General features: G+C 46.6%; 1 protein-coding gene across 1 annotated transcript in view; it reads right to left on the bottom strand.

The window, feature by feature from the left end:
- The window catches only part of CUBN (cubilin), a 236,538-nt gene that overhangs the window by 60,617 nt on the left and 163,755 nt on the right, over positions 1-12,166 (bottom strand). The window contains exons 46-47 of the mRNA XM_040434511.1: positions 10,904-11,113; positions 9,522-9,662 (exon numbers count right to left, since the gene is read on the bottom strand). Of these exons, the coding sequence (XP_040290445.1) occupies positions 9,522-9,662; positions 10,904-11,113 (351 nt within the window). The remainder of the gene's footprint in view (positions 1-9,521; positions 9,663-10,903; positions 11,114-12,166) is intronic.

The following is a 12,166-nucleotide window of genomic DNA, read 5'->3' as shown; positions in this document are numbered from 1 at the left end:
CATACCTTCTTTTGTTCCGTTCTTCCATTTTTGCTGCAGCTTGGGTGGCCAACTCATAGGCCCGATGAAGGTTTTGTTTGAGGTTCCTCACATATTGAAAGTGTGAAGTTGAATCTGTTCCATCAGGAGACACTCCCAAACGGACATCTACCGGTAATCGAGCTTCTCTTCCGAACATTAGGAAATAGGGTGAGAACCCTGTAGATTCATGCCTTGTACAGTTGTATGCGTGGACCATGGCTTCCACGTGTTTACTCCAAGACCGCTTCTCGACTTGCTTGAGAGTCCCTAGCATATCTAGGAGGGTCCTATTGAACCGTTCTGGCTGTGCATCACCCTCCGGATGATAAGGTGTGGTTCTGGACTTCTGCACCTGCAACATGTCCAACAGCTCCTTGATCAACTTACTCTCAAAGTCTCTACCTTGATCAGAGTGTATCCGATTGGGTAGTCCATAGTGAATAAAATACTTCTGCCAAAGGACTTTGGCTACAGTCACAGCTTTTTGATCTTTAGTGGGGAAGGCTTGAGCATATCTGGTGAAATGGTCCGTTACCACCAGCACATTTCCAATTCCTGCTGTATCGCTCTCAATGCCGAGATAGTCCATGCACACAAGATCCATGGGTCCCGTACTTTTCAGATGACCCATAGGGGCAGCTCTCACAGGCAGGGTCTTCCTCTGGATACACCTCCTGCATGTCTTTACATGTTGCTCGACATGTTCCCTCATGCAAGGCCAATAGAACCGATCTTGTACTAGGCCATAGGTCTTGTCCACCCCGAGATGCCCATGCTGATCGTGGAGAGCTCTCAGGACCATGCCACGGTATCTGTGGGGTAGTACCAATTGTTTTCTGTCAGGGTGATCATGATACTTCACGACCCTATAGAGTACTCCATCTTCAAGATGTAGTCGGCTCCATTCTCTTCGGTATAATTCTCTTTGACTCACAGGTAGAGAAGTCAGCAATTTAGGATTCTTAGTCTTTATTGCTCTGATAACTATCCCAATATACCAGTCCTGCGCTTGAGCCTTCTTCTTGTCTTCTGTGGTTATACTGGACCACTGTTGAAGCATGACTGGAGCATGGAACACCTCAGGCACGGCTTCTGGAGAGTGGCTAATGGAGTCTATCCCCCTTAGCTCGGCAAACTCTTCTTGTCTCTCGGCCACCACATACATCTGACAAAAGGCTCCTACCCCCGGCCCAGGGATCTCTTCCCACTCCTCTTCTTCTTGGTGAGGAGGGAGTCTAGGTCTGCGGGACAGGGCATCTGCGCTGACATTCTTGGGCCCAGGCTTGTACTTCAGGCTGAAACTGTAGCTTGACAAGGCAGCCAACCACCTATGTCCTGTGGCATCCAGCTTAGCTGTAGTCTGAATGTAGGTAAGTGGATTGTTGTCAGTCCTTACTTCGAATGTTGCTCCATACAAATAGTCATGTAGCTTATCCACGATGGCCCACTTGAGTGCCAGAAATTCCAATTTATGGACTGGATAGTTCTTCTCTGCACCTGTAAGACTTCTACTTATGTAAGCCACCGGCCTCAATCCTTCTGGATAACTTTGGTGCAGTACACCCCCTAGACCTTCCATACTGGCATCCACATGGAGGATATATGGTTTCTCAGGGTCTGCATAGGCTAAAACAGGAGCTTCTGTAAGTCTCTTCTTCAATGTCAGAAAGGCATCTTCACATCCTGAAGTCCATTTCTCTCCAAAGGGGTCTTTAGGAGATGGTGCCTTAGCACCCGTTACGTCAGAGGTAATCTTCAGTAGGTCATGTAACTCTCGAGCAATCTTTGAGTAGTCTTTCACGAACCTTCGGTAGTAACCACAGAATCCGAGAAAGGACCGCAACTCACTGATGTTATCTGGTCTTGGCCAATTCAACACTGCTTCAATTTTAGCAGGATCTGTGGCTACTCCTTCAGTGGAGACTATATGCCCCAGATAAGTGACAGAGTTCTGGGCAAATCGGCATTTGTCCACTGATCGCTTCAGGCCTTCAGCTTGAAGTCGATCCAACACCTTTAGCAATCTTTGTTCATGCTCCTCTGGTGTCTTCCCGAAAACAATTAGGTCATCTAGATACACTAGACACTCTTTGGGATTCATATCCCCCACAGTTTTCTCCATCAGCCTCTGAAAAGTAGCAGGAGCTCCTGTGACTCCCTGTGGCATTCTGGTAAACTGGAAGAACCCCAAAGGGCAGATGAAAGCTGTCTTTTCCTGATCCTCCTTCTTCATGGGTACCTGATAATATCCAGACATCAAGTCAAGCACACTGAACCACTGGCTGCCAGATAGGGCGTTCAGAAGATCCTCTATTCGGGGCAAAGTGTACTGATCTGGCACAGTCCTCTTGTTCAAAGTACGGTAGTCCACACATAGCCGAACTGAACCATTCTTTTTCCTCACTACCACAATAGGTGAGGCATAGGGGCTCCGAGACTCTGTGATGATGCCTGCTCCTTCCATCTGCTGGAGTATGTCCCGGACATCTTCCACATCTCGAGGGGATATTCTTCTTGACCTTTCTCTGAAAGGAGTAGAATCAGCAAGTCTTATAGTATGGGTGGCACTCTTAGAACACCCCACGTCCATCTCTGCTCTGGAAAACACTCCCTCTCGTGTGACCAGTTTTGAACGAAGGCTGTCTTTCCACTCCTGTGGTAGAGGAGAATCTTCTAGATCAAAATCTAAAGGTGCTTTCACATGATCCTTCTGTTCTGCACTCACAGACATGATGGACGAAACTTGATCTAAAAGGTGTATCACACCAATCTTCTGATGACGATCAATCCGGATTTCCGTGGGGGTTAAATTCTGTACCATCACAGGAAAGCTCCGACACCACCTTTTCCGCCAATCTTTTACCTCAGGTATGAGAGTCCACCCCTTCTTCTGATCCTCTTCAGGCAGAGACTCAATAAGGTATTGTCCAGTTCCCCCCAACATTTCATGGTGCATTGAGGCTATGGCTCGTAAGGTTTTGGTCTCACCAGGCTTCACAAATGCAGGTTCTGTTCCTGAATAGTGGCACGACCCTGGTTTTGTTTCAAGGGCTAATCGTCTACACTCTTTCCCTAGGACAGGGCTGACCTCCATCAGTCGGTCTAAGGAGACATCTCCCACTTCTGTCAGATAGGCCTTGAATACATCCTGTACCATCTTTGCATTAGTGCCCAATATTATTGGGGCACACACTTTCCTGGCTGCAGGGCATATTAAAGCTTCCAGCTCCATAGGACATATTATCCCAGTGTTTAACTGGGGAATAGTTATGGTCACTTTTATGCATCCCTCCACAGGTTGAGCTTGAGAACCAACGCCCCATAGCTGAAACTCTCCTGCAGGTTCCATAGGAATGTGTTTCAAATGACGTTCATAGAAGTCTCGGTAGATAATGGTGACTTGAGAACCTGTATCTAGCAATGCTGAAGCCTGAATTCCTTCTACTTGCACGTGTATCAAATATTTAGGCCCAATCTTGGCTCCTACAGATAAACCATATGTAGGCCGGGTCTTCCTTCGCTTGTAAGACCTGGTCATTTGAGTCTCCTCAAGCTCGGTTGCCAGCACCTCCACATCCACCTCCATGGAGTTCGCAGGGCACTCCCGCTGAAAATGCCCTGACTTTCCACATTTAAAGCAATCCCCTCGGCGTGGTGAATCCTCAGGAAACAGTTTTTTCTGAGTCCTCCTGTGTTGCCCCCCACTTCCAGGGGGAGGATCTGCTCTCTCTGGTGGTGACTTGCATAAGAACTCCAATTCAGCCACCTTCTTCCTAAGAGCTGACAGTTCTGTATCCTCTTTCTCCTTCTGTAGGGGTGGACACATCTGGTCTTCCAATCTCCTGGCTGTATTTATTAAGGTGGAATAAGGCAGGACTTTATCATCCAACTTGGCTCTCAACAGAATCATAATTGGATTATTGATTAAACCACCTCTCTGAATTTGCTTAGATAGCCGAGCATCCAACTCAGAGGCAGGAACTGCTCCTTTATGGAATAACTTTCCAAGCGATAGCTGTAACCGGTTGATATAGTCAGTGGCTTTTTCATGCTCCTTCTGCTTAGTGGCTAGGAACTTAACCAGCAGATCATCCAAATCTTCTGATTTCCCATAAGCATCCTGCAAAACTTGTAGATAGTCGTGCACAGTAGCTTGCCCATTTACTCCCTTGTACAGTCTTATCATGTCTGTAGCGGGAAAACGAAGACTCTCCACCAACCGCTGTTTCTTTATGGTATCCGTACAAGACCATTCCTCCAACAACTGCATAGCATTATCCTTCCAGACCTCAAAAGGCTCTTCTCCTGAAGGAACAGGCTGATTCCCAGAAAACACCTTTAGTTTGCGGTAACTATGGGTGTGGTTTACCGTCACTATGGCTTCTGAGAGTTTCTGGAGTATGTCCGATACATCACTACCTCCTGTAGGCGGGGTGCGGACTTCAGGGTTGTCTGGTTTCAGTAATGCTATAGATGGTTGAAATTCTGCTTTAGGAGTAATCATCCCCTGTTCTCTAGGAGGATGGGCAGCTTGTTTAGGAATGGCTCCGGCCTTTCCGGAGATGGGAGTCAGGAGCTTAGAATAATTTTCTGTGACATAATCTCTCTGTTCTAATTTAAAAGGTTGTTGCAGCGAGCCCCTTTCTTTCTTATCAAGGAGAGCGTACACTAAAGAGCATCCTTCATCCGGGGCTCCATATAAATGAATGTTGATAGGCATCTCATGGTCTCCCAAGTCCGTATGACAATATATTAACATGTAAGTTTGGCCTTCAGAATCCTGCAGGATATCCCTGACGGTCGCCATTCCTATTCCCAATCGAAGTTCTATACACAAGATGACGTGATTCATCTCACAGCAGGATGGAACTTTGCATAACATCACAGCTTGCTGCAATGGTACATTTCTTTGCTGGGCCCACTCTTTTGCAAAGGAGGGAGTGGCCTGAGGATTTAATCTATTCTCACTGGTTGTACCCCAATTGATCTCAGCAGTGCCTCCATATGTAACGGGGTTTTGGCGGCGCCCCCTAGTGTTTATGGGGTCCCTAACCCTAGTTAACTCACTATGCCTGACAGGCGGATCCTGAGCCTCCGCTATCTGGGAGTTGGGGTACATGTCTGCGGCAGTGCCTCCACCCAGTGGAGCATCCGGGGTAGGGATGTGAGGCTCCACTGGGAACATACTTGGTGCAAATGAGACTGACACAGCCTAACTGGAATTAACTTTATATAGTGCGTAACAAAATGAACCAACATACATAGAAAGATACAATAGAGTAACACAGATCACAGGGTAATGTGGATTCTTCCTCACCCACCCACTAGCACACCTGCGTCCCACCCCCTATCTTCGCCCTAATGGCCGTTGGTGCACATTGGAGAGTTGGGGCCCTTATAAGTCCTGCTCCGCAGGGTCACTGAAGCAGCCTGAGCTGTGTAATGTCCGCACGGGACCTCAGAGTCTTTATTGTGGTGAGGAGACAGGTGCCCTGTGGTGATACAGGGAGAGGTTTGACTTACCCTCACAACACCATTTACCAGGCCAGTCCGCAGCAATCTCCTTTCACTGGATTCACCAGACGTCTGGACTCAGTGCTTGTCTTTGCCAGCGGTCCCTCTCTCAGCAGGTGTGATCTTGGGTGAAGTAAGTTCTCTCCGCCAGGTTCTATCTCTGTGCTGCAGTCTCTTAATGCCAGACACATGTCCTCTCTCTGGCTGAGCAAATTGTAGCTTCTAGAAACTTTTCTAGGACCTTCCTCCTTAGAGCTGTGCAGCCAGCGTCGTTTTAGGACCTGCGATGATGTCACTAACCATGTGACTCATTTCAGCCAGTCATGTGATGAATGCTCAATGTCTTATTAACAGCATACTGAGTCCATCTACTGGGCATTTCAGATAACGCAGCCGGTGTAACTTCACAGGGTTACATAAGTCTGAAAGTTGTTCAGACGGATCCGTCCAGACTTTACATTGAAAGTCAATGGGGGACGGATCCGTTTGAAGATTGAGCCATATAGTGTCATCTTCAAGCGGATCCGTCCCCATTGACTTCCAATGCAAGCAGCGTTCAGGTGTCCGCTCACTGAGCGGAGCGGAGGCTGAACGCTGGCAGGCGGATGCATTCTCAGTGGATCCGCCTCCACTGAGAATGCATTGGGGCCAGACGGATGCGTTCGGGGCCGCTTGTGAGCCCCTTCAAACGGAGCTCACGAGCGGACACCCGAAATCTAGTGTGAAAGTAGCCTTATACATGTTCTATATACATGGCCATACCTATACATGTTCTGTATACATGGTCATTCTTATACATGTTCTGTATACATGACCATACTTTTACGTGTTCTGTATACATGGGCATAATTATACATGTACTGTATACATGGGCATAATTATACATGTACTGTACACATGGGCATACTTATACATGTACTGTACACATGGGCATACCTATACATGTACTGTACACATGGGCATACTTATACATGTTCTGTATACATGGTGTGACTGACTGACCCGTCACTGGGGCTGCTGGAGAGGCCTGAGGGCTAGCCTCCTTCCTATGGACTATGGACCCAGAACTATGGAGACCTCTCCCCCCCCCCACCCTCGTTCATTATTCTACAAAGGGAAAAATGGGTAGTTTCTGCCTGTGAGTGATTACGTTATCCCATTGTGTTGATTAATTGTATCACATGTGTGTGTTTTCTGCCTGTAACTGCATGTGATTGGTTTATGTAAGAAACTGAAGCACCCACTGGAACCTAGAAGCCTTGTCGTAAGTCCAGGGTGGGTAGAAGACGGCGAGATCCCAACCAAGCTGCGGCGGTTCGTGGGGTCGGCAGTGGCAGGAGATCCGCTACACATGTGCATACTTATACATGTTCTGTATACCTGGACATACCTATACATGTTCTGTATACATGGACATACCTATACATGTTCTGTATACATGGACATACCTATACATGTACTGTATACATGGGCATACGTAAACATGTTCTTCATACATGGGCATACTGATACATGTACTGTATACATGGGCATTCTTACAGCCAGGTCCATAAATATTGGGACATGGACACAATTCTGACATTTTTGGCTCTATACACCACCACAATGGATTTGAAATGAAACAAACAAGATGTGCTTTACCTGCAGACTGTCAGCTTTAATTTGAAGGTATTTACATCCAAATCAGGTGAACGGTGTAGGAATTACAACAGTTTGCATATGTGCCTCCTACTTGTTAAGGGACCAAAAGTAATGGGACAATTGGCTTCTCAGCTGCTCCATGGCCAGGTGTGTGTTATTCCCTCATTATCCCAATTACAATGAGCAGATAAAAGGTCCGGAGGTCATTTCCAGTCTGCTATTTGTATTTGGAATCTGTTGCTGTCAACTCTCAAGATGAGATCCAAAGAGCTGTCACTATCAGTGAAGCAAGCCATCATTAGGCTGGAAAAACACAACAAACCCATCAGAGAGATAGCAAAAACATTAGGCGCGGCCAAAACAACTGTTTGGAACATTCTTAAAGGGATTCTGTCACCTCGTATAACACAAATTCAGATTTTAAACCAGTCATGCTCCACAGCTTACCTTGAATCGGCTGTGCTGTTTTTTATTGTAATCCGTCCAGCAGTTTTGCAGAAAAACGACTTTTATAAAACCCTGAAGGTGCCCAGAGGGGCGTTATGTTCCCCTTTGTGTGCCCAGTAACGCCCCTCTTACAGTGCCCAAAACGCCTTCCTACAGAATCCCTAACCGCCCACAGCGTCTCATCCCTCTCCTCCCCCTCCCTGACGGCCGAGCGAAGTCTCGCGCAGACGCAATACCCACTGAGGGCTGCGCCAGTGCGATTTGCTGGAGACTGAGGGCAGGAGCTTCATCCTCGTCACTGGGCATGTGCCGAGCCCAGTGACATCCAATGCTCGCGCGAGACTTCGCTCGGCCGTCAGGGAGGGGGAGGAGAGGGATGAGATGCTGTGGGCGGTTAGGGATTCTGTAGGAAGGCGTTTTGGGCACTGTAAGAGGGGCGTTACTGGGCACACAAAGGGGAACATAACGCCCCTCTGGGCACCTTCAGGGTTTTATAAAAGTCGTTTTTCTGCAAAACTGCTGGACGGATTACAATAAAAAACAGCACAGCCGATTCAAGGTAAGCTGTGGAACATGACTGGTTTAAAATCTGAATTTGTGTTATACGAGGTGACAGAATCCCTTTAAAAAGAAGGAACGCACCGGTGAGCTCAGCAACACCAAAAGACCCGGAAGACCACGGAAAACAACTGTGGTGGATGACTGAAGAATTCTTCCCCTGGTGAAGAAAACACCCTTCACAACAGTTGGCCAGATCAAGAACACTCTCCAGGAGGTAGGTGTATGTGTGTCAAAGTCAACAATCAAGAGAAGACTTCACCAGAGTGAGTACAGAGGGTTCACCACAAGATGTAAACCATTGGTGAGCCTCAAAAACAGGAAGGCCAGATTAAAGTTTGCCAAACGACATCTAAAAAAGCCTTCACAGTTCTGGAACAACATCCTATGGACAGATGAGACCAAGATCAACTTGTACCAGAGTGATGGGAAGAGAAGAGTATGGAGAAGGAAAGGAACTGCTCATGATCCTAAGCATACCACCTCATCAGTGAAGCATGGTGGTGGTAGTGTCATGGCGTGGCCATGTATGGCTGCCAATGGAACTGGTTCTCTTGTATTTATTGATGATGTGACTGCTGACAAAAGTAGCAGAATGAATTCTGAAGTGTTTCGGGCAATATTATCTGCTCATATTCAGCCAAATGCTTCAGAACTCATTGGACGGCGCTTCACAGTGCAGATGGACAATGGCCCAAAGCATATTGCAAAACCAACCAAAGAGTTTTTTCAGGGAAAGAAGTGGAATGTTCTGCAATGGCCAAGTCAATCACCGGACCTGAATCCGATTGAGCATGCATTTCACTTGCTGAAGACAAAACTGAAGGGAAAATGCCCCAAGAACAAGCAGGAACTGAAGACAGTTGCAGTAGAGGCCTGGCAGAGCATCACCAGGGATGAAACCCAGCGTCTGGTGATGTCTATGCGTTCCAGACTTCAGGCTATAATTGACTGCAAAGGATTTGCAACCAAGTATTAAAAAGTGAAAGTTTGATTTATGATTATTATTCTGTCCCATTACTTTTGGTCCCTTAACAAGTGGGAGGCACATATGCAAACTGTTGTAATTCCTACACCGTTCACCTGATTTGGATGTAAATATCCTCAAATTAAAGCTGACGATCTGCAGTTAAAGCACATCTTGTTCGTTTCATTTCAAATCCATTGTGGTGGTGTATAGAGCCAAAAATGTTAGAATTGTGTCAATGTCCCAATATTTATGGACCTGACTGTATACATGCACTGTATACATAGGTTTTTAATCTTAAAAGAGGAATTCTGGTAAAAAAAAATAATGTTGTTGTAACCAAATGTGGACTGTTTGTGGCCCCCTATGTCACCTTCTGCACTGGCTTCATAGTGGAGACGGAATCCCTTGGCATTCACAGATCCATCGCTGACAAATTTCACATAGGCGAAGCTATCGGAGGTCCTCACCTCATCTGGTACTATGTTATTGCAAAACTTTCCCAATAGTTTCCCTATAAAAGGAAAAAAATATTCTGTTTATATATGTTTTTATGGAAAAGTCACTTAGTGGAGTAACTGGAAATGACTCGGACCCACAGCAAATTTTTGAACGGGGCCCTTACCATGCAGCAACTTCTTCACAACCCCCACTCCTGTGGCTAGTCAGACAATGCCCAGCACCTTCTCCATCTGTTTTAATACTGTATCACTGTATATAAGAGCTATTGCTTCTATTGTTACACACTAAGCAGCCCCAGAGAAGCCTGCCACTGGCTCACCCTTCCTGAAAAATGTGCAGCCCCAGAGAGGCCTGGCACTGGCTCACCCTGCCTGATAATGAGCAGCCCCAGAGAGGCCTGACACTGGCTCACCCTGCCTGGAGATGTGCAGCCACAGAGAGGCCTGGCACTTGCTCACCCTGCCTGATAATGAGCAGCCCCAAAAACGCCTGACACTGGCTCACCCTGCTTGATAATGAGCAGCCCCAGAGCGGCCTGACACTGGCTCACCCTGCCTGATAATGAGCAGCCCCAAAGAGGCCTGGCACTGGCTCACCCTGCTTGGAGATGTGCAGCCATAGAGCTGCCTGGCACTGGCTCACCCTGCCTAATAATGAGCAGCCCTCAAAGAGGCCTGGCACTGGCTCACCCTGCTTGGAGATGTAAAGCGCCAGAGAGGCCTGGCACTGCCTCACCATGCCTGCAGATAAGCAGCCTCAGAGAAGCCTGCCACTGGCTCACCCTGCCTGAGGATAAGCAGCACCAGAGGAGTCTGGCTTACTATGCCTTCATAGATACCAAAGGTTTTCCAATTTTCTTAATAAAGCTTAGTCTTTGTGTAATCAAAACTTTGCAACTTTCTAATACACATTTTTCATTTTTTTAGCATAAGTGCTTGCTGCCATTGAATGGAAATATTTTTGTTTGAATCCAGAGGCTGAAAACCTGTACAGATGGTTTAAAATATATCCAGTCTAGTCAACGCTGTGTGACATCATGGACTCTAAGCTGATACATTTAATCTACACTGATACATTGTAACAAACCATCAGGATGGGAGAGTGAAGCATAATATTAAGTTGCTTAATTTTCACTATTCATATACATTTACATACTAGAAGGTCAAGTGAAGTTCCCTAATATGTCTAAGTCAATACAATGGAAAGCTTCTCCATCCCGCAATGCACAAGGTACTCGACAAGGAAAGCTTTTCGGTAATCTAGCCCTTATATAAGATGTTAAAGTGAACTCACCAGATGCATTATATTCACGGATTTCCACAAAGTCACTTAGGCAATCTGATGAATTCTGAAGATCCAGAGACTCAACTCTTATGATAAGGTAATGTCCTGTGGGGCCATTGAAGAACCATTCACACAAAGAGGAGTCCGGGTAATTCTGGGTCGGGTAGCCAGGACTTTGGATAATTCCACTCTCCCCGTAGTTAGTTCCTCCACAAGTAGCTGCAAATCCATAAAATACACACTTTACCAAGGGCAATTATATCTTCATCAGCACATCTAAAAAGATAAACCATCTGCCCCAGTAACCCAGACCCAGTGCACCAGGTCAGACATGTCCCCCCTCCTCCTCCTCATTGTACTGTGTCCGGCTGTAAGGTGACTGCTGCAGCAGGAGCCTCCCCCCCTGTGCCATGTGTGCAGTAGAACACAAATATTATCAAGCACTGCCTCCCTTGATTATTCCCTGCACGTCAGTCATTCCTAGTCAAAAAATGGAAGCAAGGAACAGAAGATTAACCTCATTGTCCTGTTTGTTTCAGGCACATGCAGAAAATCCTGCAGACTGACATATAGTGGTGGTAGCATGATCTCCTACTTACTTTTCTCATTCTATTCTAGGCTTCCTGCATATGCATGGAGCTAAATGATAAAAATGTATCTTCCTGCTGCCACCACTAGGGGGAGATTGCTGCATACTGTTAGACATTGACATTAAAGGGTATTCTAAGGTTTTATATTGAAGTCCTAGCCTCAGGATAGGCCATCAATATATGATAGGCACCGGTTGGCCAACCCGCACCCCTGCTGATCAGCTGTTTCAGAGTAGCTCAAGCGCTGGTCCTAGAAGTAGACAGTGCGATCCGTTATATAGTGGATGTTGCTGGTAAATGCAGCATTGTGTCAAAGTGAGAGGGAGTAGCACTGCAGTTATAGGCTCCGTCCACTACACAATGGGTACAGCTGTTCTGGTGCTGGAGCTACTCTGATCAGCGAGAGTGCGGGGTTGTCAGAGCCCCACCTATCAGATATTGGGGTGAAAAAAAAGCCTGACCCTCAGTACCAAATTCTATAACAAGAATAAGGTTGTGTTCACACTCCCATTGAAGGCTCCATCAATTTGGACGGCAAGAATTGTGGCACATGCAGCACTATTCTAATGGTCAAAAAGATGAAAACTACAACAGGACTCCATGGTAAGTTAGTGGGGTCCATAGGGTGCCATTGGTGTCCCTTATGGCTAGGAGCCTCTGTCGGTGTGGCCAATGGTGGAGC

Source organism: Bufo bufo, chromosome 5, assembly GCF_905171765.1.
Source record: "Bufo bufo chromosome 5, aBufBuf1.1, whole genome shotgun sequence".
In the NCBI taxonomy this organism is placed as follows: Eukaryota; Metazoa; Chordata; class Amphibia; order Anura; family Bufonidae; genus Bufo; species Bufo bufo.
Note: the sequence above shows the minus strand (reverse complement) of the source record. Positions and strands in the feature narration are given on the sequence as shown.